The 27,801-nt window shown below is 43.9% G+C and overlaps 1 protein-coding gene across 1 annotated transcript in view; it reads left to right on the top strand.

Annotated features, from left to right (window-relative positions):
* The first annotated feature begins 14,173 nt into the window (after positions 1-14,173).
* The window catches only part of SOX5 (SRY-box transcription factor 5), a 445,318-nt gene continuing 431,690 nt past the window's right edge, over positions 14,174-27,801 (top strand). Inside the window, exon 1 of the mRNA XM_066633459.1 lies at positions 14,174-14,253. Coding sequence (XP_066489556.1) covers positions 14,216-14,253 — 38 coding nt within the window. The 5' untranslated portion in view covers positions 14,174-14,215. The remainder of the gene's footprint in view (positions 14,254-27,801) is intronic.

Below are 27,801 nucleotides of genomic sequence, written 5' to 3'. Positions count from 1 at the left end.
CTGGCCCACTCAACTGAACATGATCAGAACTGTGCTCTGATTGTGTCTGAAGGGTGCTCTGAGGGCCAGAGAGTTGGAATGAATGAGCCCATTCATTCATTTATTCACTCATCTAAGTTCCATCTCTAATTTATTTATTTAAATTTTATATTTAAATTTTTTTTCCAGCCCTCCACACCACACCAGATACATATTTGATGCGGCCCTCTGGCCAAAAAGTTTGGAGACCTCTGCTTTATATCATCAGAGGATGATGTGAAGAAAATGTGAGGGTGTCAGTTGTGCTTCTGTGCCCACTGTGAAGAGGAGATGGGCACAGGCCAAGTTTAAATAGTTATAGCCAAACATTGCATTATGGTATCCATGCATATGGATGATACACATGACAAGTGTGCTTTAGAGACTACTTCCTCTCCCTGAGACCTGGGATCTGTGGGCTTCAGGGTCTTTGAATTCTATTAGCACCACTGGCTCCTGCTGTTCCTAGGGTCTCAATGACCTTGATTGTTATGGTGCTTGTCCCTCACTCCCTTTTGACTCCTCCAGTCTGCACATAGGAAATGCCAGGAGCTGCTAAGGAGCTCTAAGATTTGTAGTCTCAAAAACAACAAGAATTATGTTATCAACTACAGCCAGTTCTCTTTGTATGCAAATTCACTATCTGCAAGGGGCTGAATTGGTACCTTCTCTTGTTATCCATGCCTCTGTTCTTGTTATCTGCTTCCAGTGGAAGCAGGGACCTTCAGAATAGCATCTGTGGCCAATGTAAACCCCAATGTAATGAATAGCATCTGTGACCAATGCAAACTGTGACCAATGTAAACTTAACAATGTAATGTTAAGGGGGGTCTATGCTGGTTACAGGTGCCATTCTGGAGGTTTCTGCAGTGTCTGGAAGGTCTCTGTAGCATTCAGGTATATTTTGGTACTTCCTGCTGCATTCTGCTGGTTTCCTGAGGGTCTCTGCTGGATTCTTCTGATGGCAGAGAGAATACCCCTTCCCCCCTATTGTACTCCTTGAACTTAATCCCATTGATCCCATAGGATCCCATTAAGCCCATTGAACCATAGAATAAGTGGTTTGTTATGTGCAAATTTGCTATCCACAAGGGTTTCCAGAAAACTAAACATCCTCAAGCATGATCTTCAGATGAGCCTTGTGGTAATGGGGTTGCAACCTAGGGCCTCTGGTAAAGTGTCTCCCTTTTACCTATATTCTTGAACCTTCCTTTTGTTTTATAAAGACTTTTTAATGCATGTTCCCCATCTTTATGAAATGTACATCCAACTGCTCAACCCACCAGAGGGCCTGAAAAATTTTGGAGTAACAAGTAAAGTATGAATTTATTAGCACCTTTTTTGACTAACTAATTAAAAAACAAACAAAAAAAGTAGAAGCTTTCATAGGTTGCAACTGACTTCTTTGTATACAGAAGTGAAATAGCTGGCAGCAAGCTGTGCCTTTGCATTAGCAAATATTATGTCCTGGGATGTTCACAAGCAGGGATGATTGGTGAGCCAGTTTTCCTGGGTGAGACTGCCAGCAATCATGGTGTGGCAATGGGAGGAGAGGAACTCCTGTCTTTGCTTTTAAATGCAGGAAGGTGGTGGTGGGAGCAGGGGTGCCTATAGTTTGGAAGTGCACTATTGCTACTCAGATAGTCACTCCTGATGCTTGCCTTCCAGTCAAAATTGCCCCACCGGCCCACCTCCCCCCCAAAAAAAATTACATTAGCTCTGCTGGGGGAAAAACTTTTTTTCCCAGCAAGGCAATTTCAATCAGGAAGGTAGCATGTGGGGAAGAGATAAACACCCTTCGTCGCAACAATGCTGCCTTGAGTCATTTCAGCCTACCCATCCCATAGCCACTTTTAAGCTTTAAGGAAGGTATCCAGATTGCCATTGTCACTGACCATTGATGGAATTTGGCCCTTGATTGCCAACAGAAGCAGGTTCTTTGGCCTTGATTCAGCTGTACATTTGAGCAGCAGTGGATGCTGTGAGCACATATCCCAGTCAAACAATTGGGAATCAGACTGAGCTGATTTACTGAAGAGATTGGAAAATTCAGTCCTGCCCTGCCTATCCTAGGAATAGCTGTTTGAAGCTATCACATATTTTCTGATACCTATGGTCTGAAAGCAGCTCTGTTAGCTAGCTCAAGAGAGGAACCCCACACATTGCACCAGTTTTTATGGCTTCTCATTTAGCTAGGAATGTGCATGCAGAAATGAGCCCCCCAGTGGATTAGAGTATTTATATTTAGCATTCCAAATAATACAAATAAGGGCCACTGAATACCAAAGTTACAGCACCCTCATTCCTCTTAAAATAGCACCATTAAGTCACTGCCTGCATGTTTGCCTTGATGTGTAGCAAGAGACATATGCAGTCAGAGAAGCAGGTTTCTGCTTGTGGGTGTACCTTGCCACAGGCACCAAATGGTCCTGCAGGGGTCGGGGCAGAATACAGCAGCCTGGGTGCTTGGGTAGTCTCTTGAACCACGTATGCAGTTGATAAGTACTTTTATCTCTGACAATGCTGTTCGGCTGTTGAGGGAAGGAGGGAGGAATGGTGGATTTTGCTGGGTGTTCTCCCACTCAACAGAGAAGTGTTGTCAGCACTCATTGTCAGCTCTCAATATCAGCACTCTTGAATTTCTCCCTCCACCAGAGTAGTAGTGATTGCACAGCTGTTTCCAGTGCTCAGACACCCCTGGATCAGGGCCATTAACAATAACCTATAACTAACTTGAAATGAATGAATGCACACCCGTTGCAGGTTTCCATCTGTCCATCTACGTTTAGTGATAAATAATATCTGAGTGGTATATTTGAGAAACTTTGAGAATCATTAAAAAAAATTAAAAACAACAACAAAACAAACAACAACAACAACAAAAAACTGGAGGAAAAGTTCATTATGGGTTACAAGTCATAGTAGGTATGTGCAAGCTCTTGGATTCAGAGGCAGGGTGCCTCTGATTGCCAGATGCAGGGGAGGGCACCAGGCCGCAGGTTGTCTCTGTTGTCTTGTGTGCTCCCTGAAGCATTTGGTGGGCCACTGTGAGATACAGGAAGCTGGACTAGATGGGCCTTTGGCCTGATCTAGCAGGGCTCTTTTTACGTTCTTATGTTAGTGACTAAGGTGCAGAATGCAAACTCTTGTTCTGGCAAATTAACAAACTATGATTTATTCATTCATGAGCACAACCTGGTCCCAGGTATTCCCTCCATCTCCACCTGCTCCCATCAGCATTGTGGTTTGTTCCATGACTGGCCCAAATCCAGAACTGTGCTTTATCTCTGGTTTACAAACCATGTTTAAGGTAGCATCTCAAACCAAGATTGAACTCTGGGTTCAAATGTTAATCATGGTTTGTAGATTAAAGCACAGTTCCAGATTTGGATCAGTCATAGTAGTTGTCAACCAAACCACAATATCAATGTTGAGATTCAGTAGCAAAGCAGAGGGAGTAAAAGGGGGTATTATGTGAGCTTGGGTCATGTCCATGACCAAATAAATCATGGTTTATTTAAAAATCCTATGAGTTTTATAAATGAGCAAAATGCAGATCTAAATTCCTCAACAAATGCATTAGTATATTTGTATGCAGGTGTTGTTCTTAGGTTGAGGTAGAGTGAAGGTCTGGCAGGATAGTCACTGGCTTATAAAGTATGTGTGCTTCAATACCATATGGAACAGAGAGTTTAGGAATCTAAAATTATAATCCTTTGGGAGTTCCCCTCATTCTCTGCTCCCTAGTGACTTCTTCTATCTATGTCTTGCTACAAACATGTTCTGACAGCTTTCAAGTTACGAGTCCTTAACACTGCAGCAAAGTGACTTTAAGAGCAGGGCTTAGTATGAGCAAGGGTTCATCAGATTGCAGCCTCAGAACTTGCTCTGCAACCCCAAATTTCAGGCTTGGAACTACAGTTGCCATCTCTGACTAAGGGCACAATCCTAACCTGTGCTGGAACAGGCAAGCCAGGGGGCTTGCGCTTTATCCAGTGCAGGATTGTGGCCAGAAGCAGCTCAGCCAGAGGTAAGGTGAAACTTTTCCCTTTACCCCTGGGTAAGGGCTGCTGGCCACAATGGGTCTCCTCGGGCACCTCTGGAGGTGGCACAAGTCCGAAGAGAGCTTAGCGACTTGAAGCCGCTCCGTTCTCCCCGGGAACTGGGGGTGGGATCAAGCATAACTGCTGGATTCCAGTCCTGTCTCCTGCTCCCTGCCCGCCCACCTGCTCCCAGGGCCACCCATCGCCTGCCCTTCCCCTGCCCAGGAACGCCTCCCTTCCTCCTCCTCCCTGCCCCCTCATGCCTACCTCTTCTGCTTGTGTCTGTGCAGACGGGCCAACACAAGTGGCTGAAGGGAAGCCGGTGTGGAGGCTTATGTTAGCCTACGCGGGCCGGCGCTTCTCGGAGCGCTGGCCTGGCTTCCCCTCAAGGAGGCGCAAACGTGCTTTAAGGCATGTTTGCGACCCTCCTAGATAAGCCCAAGCAACTTGGGCCGGCATAGGGCGCAGTTTGGATTGCGCCCTAAGGCTGCAATCCTAACCATACTTTCCTGAGAGTAAGCGCTGGTTAGGATTGTGCCCTAAAGCTATTCCTGGAGATTTTTTTCCCAGCATGATGAAATGTTGGAAATTCCTGAACACCCTGCAATAATCTTCAGGATTGCTTCTGTTAGTCACCTGGAAACTGATGTGGATTCCTGGAGGTTCCAAATCAATCTTGGAGAGTTGGAATCTCTGCTTGGAGTATATCAGGTGCAAGAGTTCCTATATGGATACAGACTGCCTCTCAGAGTGGGCCTGTGTGGTTACAGCAGCCATCTACCACAAGTCTGGGAATAGGAGGCACACCTTCCCAGGTCAGAGTGCAAGTATATGTATACATATATGTTCTATCGATCGATCGATCGATCGATCGACTGATATATACCTCCCCCCACTTTTCTTCCACTACCGTTTACGGTTTACTTGGGTAAACTAACCAAGGTGGTTTCCATAAAAACTATCAACATAAAAACAATGCAACAATAAAACAGCAAAAAAGCCATAGGCAGCAGGACAGAAAGTCATAAAATCATCAGTAATACATGCCAAAAATAAATTTAAAAGCATAAAAGCTGGTGGCAGCTGCAAAGTGCAAGACCTTTTTTAGTGGTGGCTCTCATTCTTGGGCATTCTCTTCTTAGGAACACCCACCAGGGCCCTTTGCTGCTGGCATTAAACCATTTTTGACCAGCTCACAGGTGTACACATTTGATCCCTGTTGCGTATATGCAATATTGGGCAAAAATGGTAGAAGGTGCATGGCTAAAACAGACCTGTATGGAAGGTATTTTGTCTGTGGATCATTTTGAGGCCATTGGCTTCCAATGTTTGTTTTGATTTTTGACTTTGTTTTATGATTGCTTTTTTAAAAAAAATAGTGGTATTAGTATTTATGTGATCATTATTTTAAGTTTCAGGGAAGAACCACAAGTCCTGTGTAGTTCTGTGGTTCAGAGGACTCTCTTCTAAACAGCTGTGGGAGTTTTCAAGCCGATGAGGGAGGGAAAGGGCTGTTTAACTGTCTTTCCAGCCTCTACCAGGGATGGGAACTCAAGTCGAGTCATGAAAATCCAGTGTCTCATGGAGACTCTAGCCACCCGTGGCAATGACTTGGCAAAACATTCAAGTTAGGGGCTTCTGACTTATGAGTTGCCATGGGCTTGGTTGACTTGAGCTGCCCACAAATGGCTACAGGTTGTGCTGCCTCCATCTTGCATTGATCCGGAAGCCAGGCTTTGCATGCACGAGCAGCAACAGCAATAGCATATTTTATGTTCAGAGACAGGCTGGGGGAGGTGTGAAGTGAATTGGTTATCTTTTTGTGTGTGGTCTTAAACCTTGCAGGGTCTGATGATGCAGAACTTGTAACAACTTTTGCTAAGTATCCATTTTAGCTGGCTTAGCTGGCTAGGTAATCCATGCGAGGGTCCTGCATGTGTACAGAACCTGGGAGGCTCTTCTTCTCCCCCGGACCATCCATTGGATGGAGGATGTGCCTCCAGGAGAAGGAGGGGGCAGCAGCAACCGTGCCCTCCCATCTTGTCGAGGTGGGATGTGACCTCCCTCCCTCCCTGCTGTGCTCATGATATGAAGGGGGCTGGGTTTTCTTCATCGTAGTTGGGGTGGGATTGTGCGGGGGAAGGGAATGGATTGGCGCATTCCGCACTTCTGCCTTAGATGGGATGGGCAAGGACAGTAGGAGAATGTTTAAAGGGGCTCTGAAACACACACACAGCCTGGCAGCAGCCCTGTTTTTTTTCCTCGGAGCTGCTGTGGGCTTTTTAGAGGGAACAACTGATACTCGAGTCTTTTCAAATCGCAAAGATGCTCTGGGTGACTTGCCCATCACTGGCCACCACCCAGCTACTTTTCTCTTCAAGAGGTTGAAGATCCAGGTCATCTGTTTCTGGTTCTTCGGAAGAAAAGCAACTGGGCAGTGATTGCGAATGGGAAAATGACTGTGAAGGAAAGAGTTCGTTCTCTTTTTTCCAACCCCTAGCCAGTCTTCCTCGAGAGCTCTCAGGGAAAAGAATAACAGAACACCATTTGATGTTTAATTTCTTCCTAAGCCGTTTTATCAGTCTACCCAACTGCAAAAGGTGTGATAAATCAGAGTGAATAAAATACAATACACATTTGTCTAGTGTGAGCTTTGGCCCCTCTTCTTCCAAAAAACTTTGATGCTCTCCCCTACCTTGGCCTCCAACCTCCTGCTCTTCTTGTTGCAGGGTTGGGTCAACACTACTGCCTTTTGTGTCCTTACATGACCTTATAGGGCAGAGGCAGTTGTGCACAATGTTAACTCATTTCCCCTCTGTACTTCCCCCAAGCTGCTAATTTGACAGATAGTGTCTCTCCCATTCTTCTCATTGCAGAGGCAACTGAACCTAACATTGCTGCCATTTACCTCTGGGCCGGGCTACACATAGGGATGGGGAGGAAGGAAGTCCTGTTGCCTTCCTCCACTCAGTCCACTGGGTCAAAAGAGGGAGGAGGGTCTGGTTCTCATAGAGAAGGTGGAGGGCAGTTGTACTGCCTCAAGTGCAGGTGGGAGTGATTGAATGTGCCTCCCTACAGATAATTTCCCTGCATGTAGAAAATAAACAGGTTAGAGGAAACTGGTTCTTGTCCAACCCTCTTCCTGATGCATCAGATTTCTATGTTTGTGGAATTTTGAGTGTATGGAGAAATAGTTAATCGTTTGAGTCCATACCTGTGGTTTGAAGCAGTACAGCCCAGATGGCCATAGTAATAACTAGTGCTGGCGAAAGAGGACATGCTTTCTCCTTAATGCAGTTCAGTCTCTTTGCTGAAACCATCATCGAGGGCATGGAAGAGAGCACAGTCCTTTGCATGGTGCAGCCCACTATGTTCATCTCTGGGGGAGATCAAAGGAAGCCGAATACTTGGTCCTGGCAGTGTTCCCAGGGATTTGGGGTATGTGTCTGTGTCTGTCTGTCTGTCTGTCTCTCTTAGGACTGTCACTCAATTGAAGAAATCCTCATCAATCACATTTGCTTAAGACTAAAAAGCAATAGTTGATATGAAAACCATTGTTTCTTTCTGGGACATTGTTTTAGGACCGTATGCTAACCAAATTTCCGGCTGTTCCATTGGGGTGTGTGCTGTGTTCTGCTGTAGGGGCACAGCCATGGAGCCATGGAGGTCTCCTCAAAATAAGGGTATGTTTGTTTACTTACCTTGGGGCTGTACTGAGGCTGCATCAGCGCAGGAAAGTTGTTAGGACTGGGCCCTCAGTCAATCAAACGTTTTTAATTTATTAATCTAAATTAGTTAACTGACTAAACAACATTGCAGCTCTAACATGCATACGTGTGGTCCATGCTCTTGTTCTATATAGAAAAGTACATACCAGAGGAAGAGTGAGACTAAGAGATGGAGGACACAATGCATTTCTGTATGCAGAATGTGCTGAGCAGCCCAATTCTATCTAATACTCCCCTCCCTGCCGATGCCGCCATGCCACCAGAGCACATGCTGCATCTTGGGGGGGGGGCAGTCCTGGTGGTTTCCTCTGGGTAGGGAAACTTTTGCTCCCTCACCCAGAGGTAAGCCTCCTTTGCAGCTCTGACCACATTTGCTACCCAAAAGCAGTGACATTTTGGCTTGTTCCCTTTGGTTCTGTTTCCTCTCTCTAAGGCCACTCTACAGAAATCTGAGTGAAGCTGATAGTGCGAGATGACCAAAGTTTGTGACTATACTTTTGTAGACTCCCTGTGGGAGATGTATGAGAATGGCTGCCTTTTGTTTCATACTTCTTGTTGGCCTGTGGAACTGAACTTGTGAAAAAACACTACAGAACAAGGTAGCACCATGACAGAACATAAAAACATCCTTGCTGGGTCCAGCCAAAGGCCAATCTAGCCCATCATCCTTTTATGCACAGTAGTCACCAGGTGCTCTAGGAGGCTCACAAACAGGACATGAAAGCAAGAGCACTCTCCCACAATACTGCTAAAAGAATGTGATGCCAGTAAAGATCTAGGTGTACCAGGATAATTCATATAAATTTCTCTCTTCCTTCCTTTCGTCCCACTTCCCAGCTGTTGCTCATGGTCCGTGTTCAACCTTCCTCAATAATAAGGTTATGTTTCCAGTCTCCTTACTCCCTTCTGGTCCTTCTGGTGGATAACCATGTTCTGTAATATACTCAGTGAGACAGCAGGAAGCAGAACTGAAGAGTATTTACAAGAAAGGGGGAAATTGTGCCCTCTGCTTCACACGTCTGTTGTGAGGCTGGAATGGACAATGATCAACTGTGAACTAGCTAAATGCCCATCATTACACTGTGATGAGATGGAGCAGGGGTCCTACATATTTCAGGACATTCTCGAGGGAGGGGGCAATGCTGTACTCGACCATTAACTGTTTTGCCTGCTTCTAGCTGTATAAGCCTACAATGGAATAGTAACGATGATAGTGAGGGTGTGCAGAGGCTCCGAAGTTTCAGAAACGAGTCCAACCCCGTTCAGTTATTCTGTACATAAACTTGAATGTATGGAAGTAGATGAAGTAGGACTGTAACACAGTGGTAGAGCACCTCCTTTGCATGCAAAAGGGCTGCATCCAGGTTCAGTCCTTGACAGCTCCAGGTAGGGCAGAGAAAGATGCCTGTCTGAAATCTTGGGGAGCCACTGCCACTCAGTGTGGACAGTACTGACCCAGAGGGGCCCAGCTCCTCAAGTTCAGCTTTGTATGTTCACATGACTTTGCACACAGACCATGCCCTCTGACCTTCGCACATTCAGCTGAATGCATAAAAAGAGTCCCAGGCACACTTTCAGTTACTAGAGGTGTGACTGGTGAGTGTGGCCCCACTCCCCCTGTATGCATTCTGTGGAAGGAAAATGACTGAATAGGATATTGTGATTGGCATGGGAAGAGAGACTCATTGGGCAGAAATAAAGAACAATGGCAAATTATATTATTTAAGGAGTATATGAAAAATTGTGTTTGCTGTGGTGTTGTTGAATTGACTAAAGTATGGAAAGTACTGGAATTTTGGACTGCCTGCAAGAATGATATCAGGTGTTGCCCAATTCAGGCATCAGCCAAGGGCTCACACCCCATAGAATGTCAACCTGGCAGTGTTGACCCCTGAACACTTAGTATTGCTGACAGTGCACTCAAAGCACTACCGGGAGCATGTAGAACATCACGGGGGCAATGTGAGCCCTTTGCCTCAGGGCTCCCAACAACTTGGTATCAGCGCTGGCTTATATATGGGAGGGGGGAGGCATGAAGGCCAATGCTTTCCTGCGCATACCAGCAGTCTTAGGGATGCCTGTTGGACCAGGTAAATCTGGTGCAGGTGTGGAAGTGGAATGGATTGGGCCCAGAAGGGGGATGGGATCAGTGGCCCCAGTGCATGCCATATTTTATCCTCCTTTCTGGACCTGATCTGCCTGCATGGATCAACGATATAACTGGTTCAGGTCCGAGTTGACCCATAGCAGCTCCTGGGGTTTACCCAGGGGCAAGATGCCAAATGTCCCCTTACCCTAAGGAGCCCTCCAGCAGCCAAAATACCCCTGCGGGATATAGTATACAGCCAGAATACCCCTGCGGGATCCCACCAGCACTGCTACGTGGGAATTTACTTCGGATTGGGCTATTAGCCATTGTTTAAGGTGATCATCAACAAGCTGAGAAGAGGTGTGGACTCATGGACTCTGTCCTTCTATTCTTTTACTCCCCGAGGTGGATATTAGGTGTTTGGGAGTCATGAATCATTATTGTGGGGAGGATTGCACATCTTTCCATGCTCCTGGTTGCCATGTAGTAATCTCGTGATCTGAATAGAGTATCTGCTTGTATGAACAGGGGCCTTAATCCCACATAGAGAGTACTACAGTAAGGATGCAATCCTATCCTGCACTGGAACAGGCAAGCCAAGAGGCTTGTGCTGTATCCAGCGCAGGATAGGGGCCAGAATTGGCTCAGCCAGAGACAAGGGGAAACTTTTTCCCTTACCCCTGGGCAAGGCACCTTGGACCCTATAGGTCTCCTTTGACCTGTGCCTGAGGAGGCACAAGTCCTGTGCCTCCTGAGGTGGCACAAGTTCGAGGAGAGCAGAGCAGCTTCAAGCCACTCCGAGCTCCCGGGAATGGGGGTTGGGATCCAGCATAACTGCCAGATCCCAGCCCGCCTCTCGCTCCCCACCTGCCCACCCTCCCCCTCCCCAGAACGTCTCCCTCCCACCTCTTCCCCACTTCCTCCCTGCCCACCCCAGATGCCGATGCTAGGATCACCCCACATGCCACCACAGAGGCTGGAATCAGCCTCCGTGTGCTGGTGCACCTGTGTGTGCTGACGTGGCTTGCTCGGGTGGAGGCGCAAACGTGCTTTGCGGCACGTTTGCAACCCTCCTGGGCCAGCGCAAGGGACTTGGGACTTAGGGACTTAGTAGCTTAGGATTGTGCTTCACTAGTCTCTATTCAAACCTTTGGATCAATGTGTAGAGGTCAGGAGTGGGGACAGTCGCCACATCCCCACAGCCTCCTCCGCACTTTGATGATCCACAGTTAAACATACAGATCTGTCCCTACTCTCCAACTCACAGGTATTTCCTGGAAAGTTTGAATGGCTTTTGCATTTTCAGTGTTGCATTTTTTCACACATATTCTGGCATAAAAGAAGAACATGTTGTTGGGATTGGACCTGCATGGCCTGTATTTACAAGAATCAACTTCGAATGTGTGAAAGGATACATTTCTACAATGCTGACTAGTGTTGCTGAATTTTAAGTAGTCTGCGTACAATGTGACATGCCAAAGTTTAGCATTCCAAAAATGTTACTTTCTGTGTATGACTGTGAGTTTGCCTGTACTTGATATAAGCGTGCTGTCTGCTTGTCACCAAGGCTGTGCTAGCGTGTGCACGTGCAAGCATGGATCTGATCCAACTATTGTCTGATCAAAATGTTAGAGCCTTTCCTGTCTGTGGTCCAGCTTCAGAGAAGAAGGAAAAAGAGGAAAGGAGGAAATAAAATGGGCAAAAAAAGGGCTAGGTAAATTCCTGGTCAGGAGAAGAAAGGGTGAAAACAAAAGCACAAAGATTACGAAGTGTATGTGTGGAAAGAGAATCCCAGACTCCATAGAACCCAGTTTGTTTCTGTTTGTATGTTGTGGAGCGAGTTCTGTTCCAGCCAGGCAGTAGTAAAACCATTGTATTCTCCATTTCCAGAATACCAAGCCCCCATGGAAGCACTTTGTCTTTGAAGGGGGAATTTCCTCCTGGAATTGTCCCCAGCAAATCTAATCAAGCACCCTGTCCTGATCACAACAGCAAGCTTCTCCCCCCTCCCACCCAGTTTCCTCCCCTCTTTCTTTGCTGCTGAGGCTGGATCCTGGGAGTGTGCACAGGCATTGCTTAACCCTCCCAGTAGCTGTGGGTAAGCTGGGAGCTCTCCTTTTGAGTGCCTTGGTTATGTTTGTGTGCGAGTGATGTGGTAAAATATAGCCCAACTTATTCTCTGGTGCATGTCTGTATGTACTGGGGCCACTGCACTGTCTGTGGCCTCTTGATAGCCCCTTTCCATTAGGTCGTGGGACTTGTTGTCCTGGCTTTGTGTGAATGTGTGTGTGATCCCTGGCATCTCATGTCAAGAGCCATTACCTGATGATCTTTCTAGACTGACTGTTATCTGTATAATTGCAGGTGGCTATGGAGGTCAGGATGTGCCAGGTACCATCAGAACTAGCAGTCCTTGGATTTATCCACTTTGTTATGCTAGCCTGTGCCGGCTGGGCAGAGGGTATGAAAGAGATCCATAACCTGGTGAAAGAAAGACAGAGATAGGAACACTCCACAGTGCCAGGACAACGTGGTGTGTGTGTGTGTGTGTGTGTGTGTGTGTGTGTGTGTGTGTTTGTGTGTGTGTGTGTGTGTGTGTGTGTGTGTGTGTGAGAGAGAGAGAGAGAGAGAAAGAGAGAGAGAGAGACTGGCTTGATGTATATATTTCTGAGTGGCTTCCTTCCACTTCCGCTCATTCCACACAATCCACCTCTTTGATAGAGTTTGGAACTAAGGACACTTTTTAGGGATCTGGGTAGAATGGGTGGGTGGCGGGGTGCTAAGGTTTTGTTTTTTTCCCCTGTTGTTTGTGGCAGTGGTGCTGTTGCCAGGCCGCTTCATAGCACTTTGTGGGCAACGCAGTGAAACCGACAGAGTGAGTGACAAGTTGTTTACAGGTTTCCTTGAAGGGGCCTCTGGTATATTTCAATCTGTCAAAGTTGCTTTTCTTTCCTCAGAACAATGCTTGATTGTTGTGTAGGTTTCCCCCCCCCCCTTCCCCCTGCACCGAGTGAGAATTTTTTTTAAAAAATGAAGAAGAGGTGAGATGGGGAGAGTAATACATACATACATATATATATTTAAATATATAGTAAATGCAGATAGTTTACAACTCTTGGAATACAAATGTTTGTAGAAAACATTGTTTTTAGCAGCCTTGCCTTCTCTCTAACTCCTTTGAATGAATTGCTGAGCGCTTTCTGTTTTAATCAGGCAGTCCTTGTTTAAGTTCCTTTGGCCACTGATCTCCCCCCCTCTGTGCCCCCCCCTCAGTTCTTCACCTATACAAAGGGTAAAGTGATGGGTGTGTGGCTTGCTTGGTCAAAGATCCTGGTTAACATAAACGGATATAGAATATTCTTTTTTTTTTTTTATGGCGTGAATGCAAGCCTGCATGTTTACACCCTGCTTGTGATCTAGATCTATTAGACCACAAGTACGTTAAATCAATTAAATACATACAAATCTAAAAACCAAAGGCGCTGTACCAAAAAATGTTGGGGTGAATGGCTGGTGCTGGAAAGAGTTGGCAAACCATTTTAAGATGAATGATGCATGTCATGTAAAGTGTATGACTTTGTGTAAACTCTGTGCCTTTGCTCTTCTTTTTCTCTCTAACAAACAAACACACACACACCTTTTGTGAATATTTCCCTCTCCCCTATCCCAGTTATGAAGCCCAGGTTTATCCTGATTTAGAATTTGGAGTATTTCTCAATAAAGTGTATGTAATTTTTTTTAATAGCACGTGTGTGTCTATTTGTGGTGTAATAAATAGCATCCTAAAGGTGTTCATGTTCCATCAGTGGCTCCATCATCTTTTGCCCTCCCCCCCCCAGTCCTGAACATGTTGGGGACAGTGAGGGGATGAGCCCGGATTGGGGTTGCTGAGCAGAAATCTCAGTGGGGGTTTCAAAACTGTCACTTGCCAGTGTTGAGCCCCTTGCAGGGGTGGTGGTGATGATGAGGACGAGTGGGGGTGGGGAGGAGAGCATGAAAGGAGGCGGCTGGGCAGGGCTGGCGTGGTGAGTGGGAGAAGGGGGCCGCGGAGGCGAGGAGGGCAGGTACCCCGGGGTGGCGGCTGCCTGGCAGACCACAGCCATGCGGCGCAGCGGTGGGGGGAGCTTGCTCAGCGCTGTCTACTCCAGCTAAAGTGTGCTACCCCTTTAAGAGACTGGTCAAGTAGTCCTAGCTCAGAGAGGGAGAGAGCGAGCGAGCAGAGAGAGAGAGAGAGAAATCAATCGGTGGAGGAGGTTTGGATTCACTTGACAGGTTCACTTGGAGGCGCCCAGAGGTGGCTACTGTGACAAAGGGAGCCCCGGTGCTGTTTTTCCAGCATGCTCACTGACCCTGATTTACCTCCGGAGTTCGAAAGGTGAGTGCCTCCCCCAGTGCGGGTCTGTGCAGCGTGTGTGCCTGCGGTCGCCTGTGCGTGGTGTGCCGGTGGGGGCTCTGGACGGCGTGCGGGGCTTCCCCTCCCGAGGTGGGTCCCGAAGTTGCAACTTTCCTTCTCTGCGTGTCTGCGGCGTGGGTTGTGTTTTTCCAACCCCCCCCCCCCCATTCAAGCTCTGCGAACTGGGGACTTGATCTCTCCCTTCGCCTCCCTGCGCACTGCAACGCCTGCTCGCCTCTGATCCCTGCTCCTCGGGGTGGGTCGCCTCTGATCCCCGCTCCTTGCGGTGGGTCGCCTCTGATCCCTGCTCCTTGGGAGTGGGTCCCCCCCCTCTCCTCCCCTGAACTGGACTGAAAGGGATCACCCCAAGTCCTGCCACCGACTTCAGCAGAGATGCCTCTCGGATGGGGTTTGGCTCCCTGATCATCTTCATCGCGACTGTATCTCTTTCCACCAGCGGCCCCCCCCCCCGCGCATCCCTTTCTCTCTCCTGCTCCTTTCTCTCCCCTGCCTTCCCCCGGCGTCTTCGAATTAATCTCCTCGGTAATGAGAGAGGCAACAATGTCTTAAGACAGATTTTCTCTTAATTCTCCCCTCTCTCTCTCTCCCCCCCCCCCTTAAATAAGAGCTGCTGCTGCTCTCTTTGCAAGAGAGCGTTTCCTGCGATGAATGGGAAAGAGTTGGGCTCTCCACTTTCAGTTTCATCCTCCTGTAAAAAAGTTTCTGGGGAGCACATTACTGGAGGGTTAGGGGCTGGGGAGCAGAGCCCCTGCAGTGGGTCTAAAAAGGGGGGAAGGAGAGAGAGGGGGGGTCCATTAGGCTAGAAAAGTGGAACTCTGCCTTCTGGGCTTACCACCAGCACCTCTGTGGCCATGTGTCAAAAGGGCCATTCGGATTTGGGGCTGGTTTGGTGGACCATCTCCCCCCCCCCACTTCCATCACAGGCGTACACTTGCTGAAGTTTAGGGTCCTTGACAGCCCAGGCAGTTAGGGAGGACTGGGATTCTGATCTCTTCCCATGTACCATGCAGTTCACGTTATCTGACTTTTTCTAAACAGGTTTGAAGCTTCCTCTTAGCCCTTTGTACTCAGTTTCCTTTTGAGAGCCACCTAAGTTTTCTTTTAAGTTTTCTGTATTTAATTCTTGTAAGAAACCCTTGTAGGCTCTAAGGAGGAAGTCAAACTTTCTTTCTTTCTTTCTTTCTTTCTTTCTTTCTTTCTTTCTTTCTTTCTTTCTTTCTTTCTTTCTTTCTTTCTTTCTTTCTTTCCATGAAGCTTTAAAACTGCCAGGGTGTATTATTATCTCAGCGTTCCCTCCCCAAGTTTCCTGAAAGCTACCTTCTGCATAAACATTTGGTTGCATCTGACTCTGTAATGCAAGCTAGGTGATAGACCAGCTGGTAAAAAATATGCTAAGTCAAGCTGTTCAGCCTTCAGACTGCTGAATTTGATAGTAAAAGGCACGGGGGGGGGGAATATGCCCCCCAAACATCTTAAGAAGGCAGAGGGGGGTGCGTGAATATAGTCAAAAAAAGGTTTAGATTAATATAATGGGGGAACAAAGTGGCCAAGAGCATGCATGTTGTGTGCATGTGCATACAGCCACATATATGTAGCTGTATACTTAGAGATAAACATAAGTGTGTGTGTGTGTGTGTGTGTGTGTGTGTGAGAGAGAGAGAGAGAGAGAGAGAGAGAGAGAGAGAGACAGAGAGAGAGAGAGACAGAGACAGAGAGAGAGAGAGAGAGAGATGTTAGGCACCTGAAACAAGCAAGAGTACTTTTTAAAACTCCTGCTGTATTTGGTAACTTACAATTCTACTTTGATAGAAAGCGTCTTGGACAGGAACATCTGAACTCCTTCCAAGGTTTTATTTGATCCAATTAATTTCCCTGCTTTGTTTAAAATCACTGACATTTCCCCTTTCTCCTAATACTGTGATATGAATGTACCTGGAAGATTGTAACTGTTTATCTTAATAAGACCTGAGTTAACTTGGCACTAACCAGCTTCTTCTTGAAGAAGCACAGAGAAGTTTATAAGTATTCAGTCTACAACAGCAAAGCATATGGACAAATGTATAAATGAGCCAGTAATGTGTGGATTTGATGTTGTTGGTTTTTCTTTTTTCTTTTTTGTATTTTTTTTGCTTCTATTCAGCTCATAGGAATACAAAGTGTAAATGGCACTTTCTGTTATATCACTGAATTGTTTGTGCATGCCTTGTTTTAAAGATCTCAGTTTCATTTTCATTTTGAAAACCTTTGAGTTGGTAAACGGTCTAGATTTGTCCTTATTTTTGTCTCCCCCCCCCCACGTGAGGTTTATGTTCTTTTTTTAAAGTACTGCCTTAATAATAACTCACCTTAACAGACATCTGGCTGTTAAGGTGTATCAACAGAGGTGATTAAAAGCAAAATTAAAAAAGAACCCTTGCCATGTAATTCTTTTTATTTACCGTTTTCCATCTGTGGTTTTAGCTGGTAATACAAACCAATACCCCTGTTAATCATTACCATTTGTTTACATTCTGTGTGTTTGACTGTAGTTACACACTCGTAGAGAACTGTCCAGGTTGTGCATTTTATTTACAACAGAACATGTACAGTTCACATGGAAATCCATGTTGCATAGATTGATAAAGGATGTTGCAACTCCCACCCAGAATGTTGTATATTTTGAGCATTTTGCAGAAATTACAGCAGTACCACCTGTCAGACCTCAAACTAAAATGTTACTAATATGTGTACAAGGCCCATCTAAGATAGGCTGCTTAATTGACTTCGAGAAGACATAAATTCATTCCTAGGAATGTTGGTGGTGGTTCATTTCTTAGTTTACGGTGTTCCCATATTTTGATAAAAGAACAAGTTGTGTTTTTTTTTTCCCCTTTTAAAACACTTGGACTTATCTGAAAACTTTCCGGACTTCACCTTAACTTCATCAGAAAGTGAATGGCTTTCATAGGAATGGATCTTGCTTTTGTTTTGATCTGTCCCTGCCCCTCGCTCTTAACTTTGGTAATACAGAAGTCTGGAATGAAAACTGTCCACAGCATCCGGTGGAAAAGCAGGAATGAATTGGTCACCATATTACTGTCTGAGGCTCTGTGAATTAGCATGTACACTCCGTGTATCCAAACTCAGGAAGGTTTAGCATAGCCACATAAGTTATTCATCCTCCTTTTTGTTGTTGTTTTCAAAGCATGATGCGTTCTGTCAGATAATCAAAATAAGCTCTAAACAGCTCAAATGTTAAGTATGAGATTTTAAAATTAAACAATACTGAGAGTTTTTAACTAGAACAAGCCTCCTATTCCTTGGGAATTATTGATTGGCTTAGTGATTGTCAGATTTCATGCTGGGGTACTTTAAAAAAAAAAAAAGACGCATTTTTTTTCTTTTGCAAAATAGAAGTATGCCCTGTATTAGGTACTTATGGCAGGTGAAAGTTGAAGTCTGACTTTCGGAAGAAATAGCTGGGAAAGACCTGTAAGTTCTGCATTGCAAACTTTGCCATGGAATTTACAAGAACAGTTAAGAGCTCCGCAATGCACAACATAGATTTGAACATTTTCATAAATTCGTACAAATGAAAATTAGATGACAGTAGGTTTTTAATAATGTTCCTGGGATATGCGATATTCTTCAATCTGAAGTAGCTGGTTCCTGCTGATATTTATCCACATAATAGATGCTTGTAGGCATCAGAACATGTTCACATGCCTTAAAGGTGAGGGGTGGATTGTTTTCTTAATATAGGAAGGAGTGAGGAAAGGAATGGCTGCTTTCTATAGAACCAAGTTAATAATTTGATTCACTTGTCATATAAATTATGAGAGAATCATAGATCAGCTGTTGACAAGCCATGCACAGGGTGTTAAAAAAAAAGTCTTCTTTGGGACAGGAACAATATTTAGAATTGTGCCACCCTTGTCATCTTGTCCGCTGCATTTATTTTGGGATTCTTCCAGCACCACCAAATGACAAAAGTTTTTTTTTTTCCTATAGTACAGATTTGTCTTGTTGGCTAAAGTTCTCAGGGGGAAAAAAAATCATTCTACATCCCCCACCTTGTATTTTTGACTATGGAAAAATGTGCACCTTCTGTCATTGGGCCTGGTCAGAAAGGTAATCTGCGTCGCTCTTCTAAAATGAATGTAATATAGTTTTTTCCTTGAAAAGCCCAAGTACAGACATATGGTATATGTCATTTAATCTCCGCATTACTGCAACTCCTGTATTTTCCTGTTTTCTGAGTGGGTGCCTGATTTGTACCCATGACCTGAGAAGAGTTGCAAACATACATTTTGGCTAAACAAATTTGATCTCTTGATATGTCTCATTACGTTAAGGTAGAAAGAAAAATGCATTTTCAGGGTATTCATTTGTTGCTCTTTTGAAGTGATTTAGCATGTTTCTTTTCTTCAAATCTCTAGGAAACATGTTGGCTCTAACTTGCATGCTTGTTTTTCAGTTTATAGTCTGTAGATCTGAATGAATCTTTAAGTAAATTTGTCTGTTTCTAGCACTGCTTAGTAGGGCTGAAACAACTCTGAGAGAGCTGAGAGTGATTTGTTTGATGGAAAGGAGCTTTGTGGCGCTTGAGCCAAACAAGGAATTTAACACGGCCAGATTTCGGGTGGCTAGCATGTCATTGGCACTCAAGGGGTTAATTTGAGAAGTGCCAGGGACCCCCCCTTCAGACAGCACCCCCCCTTCAAGCCCTGCAAATTTAAAATGTTTGCTTGTGAGTACTGTATATATGCTTTCTCCTTTATGAGCCAAAAGGGCTTGTTTCCCTTTTTTCTTGTTGTCCAGAAACATTAAGCATAATGAATGCAAGAGGTATTTACAGCTTCTTAGGGAGCTTTTAACTAGCAGCTATATCTGTGTCAGAGTCTTATTAAAAATGTGACAACCTGTCTTGTTGTTTTAGCCATGGTGCTTTTTGATAGGGATTGAATAAGTTTCTATGGGCTTCCTAGGAAATCTATCTTGTGTTTTTGATCAGGTGGTACTGATTTAGCTAAAAAATATGTGCAAATTGATACCCGAAGATGACAAAGTGAGTAATTGACAAAAAGTACTGTCTTGAGTGATTTTCACATTAATTATTTTAAAATGTATTTCATGCCCCTCCCTTGAAAAAAAAGGCACATTGTTGAAGTGATAGTTACTGATGTTGGCTTGTTCTTTCCCACTTATGCTTTTTTCCATAATAACCTCAATCTTATTGTAAGGCGCAGGAGGGATTTCTGCTTCACATACAGGTCACAGCAACACAGGGTACCTCTTGATGACATGATAGCTGTAGGAGAGTCTTTCCGCTAATGGTAATATTTCTGCAGTCTTGGGACGAATTTTGTTAAGGAGATTGTTGAGAAGGGGATTAGAACATTGATCAATTTATGATAGTCAAGATAAGGACAAAGTGGTCTGTTTTATTACATTGCAAAGGTGAATAAAATTAACTGGGAGCAATTCCTAGATTAGAAAACTTGGTGAAACTTCCTTCCCCACTCCTCTCTCTGCAAATGTGCTCTTTAATTCATGTGGGCTAAATTAGCTGCTTCCTAACACTCTGGATTAAGTGGGTTGTGGATTCGGCTGTAGAAAAGTAATGCATCTAGCTGTGCTAATTTTTTTGTGTGCTTCTGCTAGTTATTTTAATAACATGGCTGTGGTTGAAAGCCAGACATTTTTTGAGAGCCCTTCTGAGCGATTCAAGATTCTTCTTGAATACATGAGATTTCTTGGCGGGGGGGGGGGGGGTAGTTCAGTTCTGAGTTCTGTCAGTTCAATTTTTATCTGTTTCTCCTTCAACTCTGCCTGTTCCAAAACCTGTGTTCTGTGTCTTGCTTCTCTTCTGAAGATCGTACAATAACTAATCCAAGCCAACCACTAGGGGGTTATTTAAGAGTAGAGTATGCAGCACCTTCCAGTCCATCTCACCTCTCCAGTATTCTATTCCTAACCTTTGCCAGGTTGATAACTGTTGTCACTCTTGTTTCCAAATGGGCATGTCATTGTTGCACGATAGATCGGTCTGCAGTCAATGAGAAAGGAGGCATGATTTCACAGCTTTCCAAAGCTCATTACAAAGGACATGTTAAAATGAAAGTCTAAAATGAGTGAATTGTGGCTTTAACAAGGGGGAGTTGCACGGAAGTGTGCTCTTCCATGGGGGGTCAGTAGATTAAACGGTAATGAAATGAAACAAGCTTGGATTGAGATGAGCATCGAAATTTAATCTCTTGGGAGTATGAAGCAAAACTTGACAGTTTTTGTTACTTGTTTTCTAGAGGACTTTACATTTCTGGCTTCCACATCCTTTGGCCACTGCACTTGCTAATTCTTTATTGGAATGAGCATAACAATTATATGCACACAAAATATGGTGCAAATGCACTGATAAACAGGCTAATTTTACACCTTGTAAATCACCGTTGCACCTGCTTGAGGAAATGACATCTCAATCTGATAGATATGTATAGCTGTGATAGTGTAAGTATGGAGTAGCTTGTTCTGACACTAGCAGACTGCACAAGGTGAGGGGATCAAGTCTATTTTGCTATGCCATCAGTTGCAACTCATTTTTTTAAAAAATGTGTTGACTAATCATTATATACGGTGGCCCAACTCAAATATATTACAAAGTAACATAGCACTGGATTGTGAGATCAGATATAAGCAATAGAAGCAGTATATAAGTTTTTGTAATAATAATAGTAATCATTATAATAATAATTATGAAGGAGACAATCTAACCATAATTAAAGTCCCATTAACTTGGATGAGAGAGTTAAATCTTTTCTTGTTTAAATTGATAGGTGTGAAAAGTGCATAATTTTGGCTGGATTGCTCCTCATATTTTAGTGAAGTACTTATCCCCTTCCTAATCTCTGTATAAACCATATTCAGAAAGAAAATATCACCTTGTTGATTTTAGTTTTTCATGATTTAATGGTGTAATAAAGGCCTCTGATTGCTCTTGCGGTAGTCTATTAAAGGTCATCATTGATCTTTTATAGACTGGTATCTTAAATCCATATGGGTATTTTATCATGTTTATTACACTTTTTTTTAAAAGAGTCATTCTTTCTCAGTCGGAATCATTGACAATTTCAAACATCTGGCAAACACTAACCTGGCAGTTACTAGATCACGGCATACGCTTTGTTTAAGGAACTAGAGCTTTCACATAATTAAAGAGGAAGGTCAAAGGAGTAAGTGACAGTCTTAGACCCAATATTTCCTCAGTTATGTTAACAAGCGTACCCCAAAGGCTCTGTGCCAACACAGATGTATGAAATCCCATTATTTCCACATATTAGATATATTGATATGTGTTCTAGTACAGATGTCCTTATAGTGGACAAAAATGCCTCTAGGATGCATCATCCCTGGGTAATCTTAGTCCCAGCCATATCAGTCCTGATTCTATGCTTTAGGGCAAAGCCTTTGCACCTGGAGATAGAAACTGCTCTTTTTGGCAAAGTAGTAACACTGATGTTGTACTAATATGAAGTCCTCGGTTGGCTTCCATCACCCATGTTGTGCATGCAAAACAGTCATTGCATCCTGTTAATTTGGTGGGACCTTATTTCATAGAATCTGGTTCACTGTCACAGATTTGCAGTCATGAGAAATCTCACATAAAATGCCAAAGGCTGATATTTGTTTATTGTAATGGATGTAGGAATCCTCCTTGATTTTCCATTCCTGTTTATTTTTTTCCCCACGGCAAGTACCAAATGTATATGCCTTCATCATCCTTTCATTGGGGGTGTCTTACATTTTCAAATTCATGTGATACATTCTTTTATATTTACATTTCTTGAAAATATCCACATAAATTTTACTTACGTGCTGTAAATATTCTTGCTCTCTGGTGTTTGTTAGGGGGGGTGTATTAAATGCCATCTTAAAATATTATATCTTTAACATAAATCCTCTAATTCTGTCTTGCAAAGCATCTTGAACATGATTGTTCTATCCTCATATTGAGTATTGTAGTGTGCGTGCACAGTGCATATTGGACAGTTAAGTTTATGCATTCGGTTGCATGATGGATAGCCTGATCTGCAGCCCAAATGAGTGGTTGTACTTCAGAACTAGTGTAGCTTACTGGATAGCCTGTTTGGTTTAGCACTGGTAGCTGGGTTGAAATCCCTTCTGCAGACTCATTTTGTGCTCTTGGCCAAATTACTCCTTGTCAGGTTTAAGTAAAGAGACAATGCTTGTGAAATTGGCTGCTACCAGATGTGGTGATGATCACCAGCTTAGGTTGCTTTTGCAAAGAATCAGGCAAATTCATGAAAGATACAGGGCTATCCACAACTAGCAACAAATATTGGGGGAAAGCTGCTGGCAATATGCCCTTTGGAGGGAGAATCCGGCTGACCACTGCTTGCAACAAATACTGAACTATATCGAACCTCGGTCAGATCCGGTAGAGCTCTTCTTATGTTCTTATTGTAAAGTACTTTGCACATCTAAAGTGCAAGTTGAAATGCTAGATAATCTTACTGAGAAGTAAGCTGATGTCAGTTTCAAGCTGTTGATTTCAGTGGGACTCCATCCAAGTCGTTTGACATAACGAGGCTTTAGAAGGATTTTCTAGGCTGTACAATCATCACCTTTATCTAATATAATTGTTGAACATTTTGTATCTTTAGCTAAAAGTTAAACTTACAAGTGTAACACTGAATATATTAGAGGGCTTTTTTTGTCTTCCCTGTAACCAATTCAGTAGCGTGGTTCCAAGTATCAGTTTTTCAGTGGATTGGAAAATAGGAAAACGATAGCATATTTTGTACCATACTGCCATTGTAAACTAGTGGTTGTTGGCTTAGTACCATAGGGCACTGATAGTGTGGCTATTGGCAAATTGGGACCAGTTGTCAGTGCCACAGTAGGAAAACTGCTCCGAAACATTCTTGGCTTTATATCAGTGACGCGGTATGCAAGAAGCATGCTTTTCCAGTGACTCTATGGAAATCTTAGACTGATGTGTCTTGCTTCTTAACTGATCTTGAAAGATTCCCCCCGCCCCACTTCTTCCATTCCAAGGCATCAGAGATCAAGGCAGCACAAGATGGGAGGTCATGAAGGCTGGATTTATGCTAAAGGCTTAAAACAAATTATTGGCATTTTGTAACATAATCAGGATTTCTTGTGGTTCAATAAAAGCTGCACTCCGAATTTAGTTTGGTTAGGAATCCTGGACCTTTCTGCATTTGTATGAATGCTGATAGTTCATGTTTACCTTTTGTATATGGCCTGGCTCAATAGACTGAGCCATCTGGAATGCTGAAATAAACTGTTTCTGATGGTAACTCCATTTGCATTCTGCAGGGTCACTGATCCACGAGCACCCAACATGATCCTGAGCATGGACATTGGGCCTATATTTGCACATGAGCTTAGCCTTGAGTGGATCTCAAGGTGAGGGGTTTTGTGCATCTGTGGGGCAGCTATCAAATACACCTCTCTTAGAACCATTGCTGTTCAGGCTTATACGATCAAAGAGGCAAACTTCAGGGTTGGGAAGAAGCATTAACTCAAGTTGTCAGCTTCTGTTTCTGCTTATGGCACATTTTAAGCTGGAATATTTAAACTGGAATATTTTAAAAATAATGCATTTTTTTTTTAGAAGGGTTAATGCAGCTATTTTCAACCACTGTGCCATGGCATATTGGTGTGCTGCAAATGGTCCCCAGGTGTGCCGCAGGAATTTGGGAGAGGGTCATTTATTAGTAGGGCCATTGGGGGATGTGAGTCCCCCCCATTGGCCGCTCACAGTGCCTTGTCAATTGTCCAAAAACCGCTAGTGTGCCTTGACCATTCTAGTGCCTTGCCAGTGTGCCGTGAGATGGAAAATTTTGAAAATCTCTGGGTTAATGTATGGAATATATAGCCCTAGAGCAGGGGATTGGATTAATTGGCAACTATTGTCTGTTCAGTTCCAGCTCTGGTAGCCTGAAAAAGGGGCAAAAGAATAAATGGACTGGGAAGCTAAAAGTGCTCTTTCTCTCTTAAAACACTTTGTTTCTCTCCATCCTTTACATAGCGTGGAAAAGTGATTCGGCGGGGAAGTTCGCCTTGGAACTGTGTCACCCGTTGTGTATTTCCTATGCAAGAGAATAGAACGATTCTGTTTTCCAAGTTGTTGAGCAAAAGGGTCATAAAAGTGCATTTTTGAAAGAACTGACCTAATGGTTTCCTTTCCTCCCCTACCCTGAATAAGAACATAAGAACAATCCCACTGGATCAGGCCATAGGCCCATCTAGTCCAGCTTCCTGTATCTCACAGCAGCCCACCAAACGCCCCAGGGAGCACACCAGATAACAAGAGACCTCATCCTGGTACCCTCCCTTGCATCTGACATAGCCCATTTCTACAATCAGGAGGTTGCACATACACATCGTGGCTTGTAACCCATAATGGATTTTTCCTCCAGAAACTTGTCCAATCCCCTTTTAAAGACGTCCAGGCCAGATGCCATCACCACATCCTGTGACAAGGAGTTCCACAGGCCAACCACACGCTGAGTAAAGAAATAAACTCTCTAGTTGTAAAGTTTTTCTTAAAGTTTCTGGATTGCTTTGTGATCTAAAAAGGGGAGAAGTTTCAGTTCAGTAGTTTTACTCTAGAGTTGGCAACTGGAAAATTGCTATTTTAACTTATTCATCATTAGTGAAATCAAATCAGTGAACTCTTGTCCATAGGTCTCATGCCAGACTTAAGCACTTTCTGTGAACAGGAGTGTGTTGGGCTTCTTTATCTCAAAACTGTGTGTTTTATTATTAGACATCATAAGGTTTTTTACATTACAGGTTGAGACTCATTATTTGCGTGGGTTCCGTTCCAAGCACTCACGTGGATGACAAAAAACGCATTATAGCAAATCAATTTTAAAAACAAAGTTTCTTTGCTCCAGTGATTTAAAAACAGCCTTGCTGACCTTTGTGATGTAAGATAAGAGTCATTAAGAAGATAAACCATCAATCAGTCCTCCTCCAAGCGCTGACAAAGGCACTTCACTCAGTCCCTCCCTTCACCAATGCAAAGTGATTGCACCTTTGTGCACCTTTCTTTCACGTGCTCAGGGGGAAGGGAGGGGTCTGCTGGAGAGAGAAGGATTAATGGATTGTCAGCCAGCTGCCCCCCCCCTCTGTCTCTCTCATTAAGGAGGCTATTGTTAAAGGGCTGTTCAGTTTTTTAAACTGATTTTAAAGGGGTGCATTTTTCCCCTTCTCCAGGGATCAGCACATTCCTTCTCATTTGCAGGGGCCATTTGTGTTGAGTCAAATCCGTGTATAAAAAATCAGTGTATAAATAGGCTGGACCTGTATAAGGTTTTGTCTGCTTGGTAGTTTGAATTTCTGATCTCTCTGCACATTCATTTACTTCAGGAGAGCATTGAGAGGCCAATCCTGAGCTCGACGCGCTGGCTTACTGCCAGCGTGCAGTGTTGCAAATGTGCCATTAGGCACGTTTGCAAGCCCTAATGCTAGGTGAGCGCTGGTACTAGCCTAGTGCTGGGCTAGCGCCAGGCGGGCACCCGGCCTCCGCCACTTGGCAGTCTCACTGACCGCCGAGCAGTGAAGAGGTAAGTCCCCTTCTCCCGGGGTGCCACCGGCAGCTGCCTTGGGCATGCAGGATGCAGCAGCAGCCATTTTCAGTGTTGCCACAGCTGCGCACCCCAGGCAGCTCAGGATTGGGCTCTGATACAGAAAGATAATTCATAATAGAGAAAGAGAAAATGCAAACATATTAACCAGTATTGGTACTAATTCAATTTGTTTCCCAGTCAGTCAATAGTCTCCTTGATCACAGAGGATGCCTTACAACCATTCAAGTTTTAAAAAATATCCTAATCATAGCATTGAGGTGAATCTAGAAGAAATACAAGAACTTTTCCCAAATAGATATGGATCATATATCCCAAAAGACACCCTTAGTCAAAATCATGCCTGTTTCCATTGCCCAGAGCCTGTTACTCCATTATGCAGAGAATGGGGGTCTAGTGTGCTTATATATAGCTCCAGAAATGGGTCCAATTTGGCCCCAGGTGTTTCTGTGTCTATACACCTTCTTTCTTCTGTTTTTACATTATTATGTAATTGTAAACATATTGCATAATTTTGTACAGTATTAAAAGATATGTGGGTGTGAGATGCTATGCACAACAGTGAGGGCAAAGCTCAGCACTTATTGTGAGGCTTCCATGCATAACATGAACTTGTTTTATTTGGGCAATGATTGTAATTATTGTGAATCTTCAGGTTTGGGCTCTGAATTGATTTTTTGTGTTAGCGCAAACATGTGGTGGTAGAGCAAGCATACGTTTTGTGGTTCCAGTTTCCAATACCGGCAATTAGATTCCAAGTGACTCAAATATTTCTGAATATTAATTTTTATCAAACTTCTTTTTTAAAGAGAGATAAAATTGGTATTTAATTTATCAGCCAAAATTTCACCAGTTGACCAGTACAGAACATTTTAGAAGCTCAGTTTGTGTTTCTGGGGGTTAAAGGAAGTAACACTACTTTGTGCAGGGAAACTGAGGAATAAACCAAGAGCTAGTATGGTTTAGTGGTTGAAGCAGGAATGAAACCAATGAGAACCAGACTCAAAACCCCATTCAGCAACGAAGCTCACTGGATGCCCTTGGGTCAGTCGCTCTCAGGCTAACAAATCTTGCAGGGTAGTTGTGAGAATACTGAGGATACCACTTGGAGCAGTAGGCCAGTGCATCACCCCCATGACTGACCACCTCCCATGCAGTGGGTGGGGCAATGCCTGGGTGGTGGGCGTGGTGATGCACCATTGCCCCACCCACTGGTTTTTTGGCTGTAACATTTGATAGAATAGAAATATTTCAACACGGTTTGTTTCAATGCATTCTGCATAAAATTATGCATCAGATGATATATAACATGATTGTATTATTCGAAAATACCAAGATTTAAAAATTTTTGCCCAGTAGTGATGTCACCCACCCCCATTCTCGTCACCCGGTGTTGGCCCGCACCCCCTAGTAACGCCACTGGAGGATACAATGTGGGGAAAGAAGCTTGCACACTACTCTGATACATTTGGATAAAGGATGGGGTTGAAATGTAATAAACTGTTCAAAGTTTGTAGCTGGGAACGACAATTGCATCTCCTGGCATCCAGGTCTCTATCTTTTATTCTGTAGACCGCCCTTTGCCATTTCTCCCATTTTAAGTTCTGAGGAACTGCAAATTACAGATTTCTAGCAGTCCAATTATAATCTCTAAAGGTCTAGCTCTGGCAGGATGAAATATAATACTTAAATTACTTAAATATGTAAAGTAGGGGGCACTGGAATATCATTAATAATGATAGGTTCAGGGATATTTACAGCTTTGATACTTCTTTTTTTCCCCCGCTGCCTTGATGGAGGTGAAAATATAGCCTCCACTCTTGCCTATGATTTGAGCACGTGACAAACACATTTGGACTCCAGGCCACTGGGAAGTTAGTTTTAAGCTGTA

The sequence above is a fragment of the Tiliqua scincoides genome, chromosome 7 (genome assembly GCF_035046505.1).
Source record: "Tiliqua scincoides isolate rTilSci1 chromosome 7, rTilSci1.hap2, whole genome shotgun sequence".
Taxonomy (NCBI): domain Eukaryota; kingdom Metazoa; phylum Chordata; class Lepidosauria; order Squamata; family Scincidae; genus Tiliqua; species Tiliqua scincoides.
The sequence above is the reverse complement of the archived record's forward strand: the minus strand, read 5'-3'. Positions and strand labels throughout refer to the sequence as shown.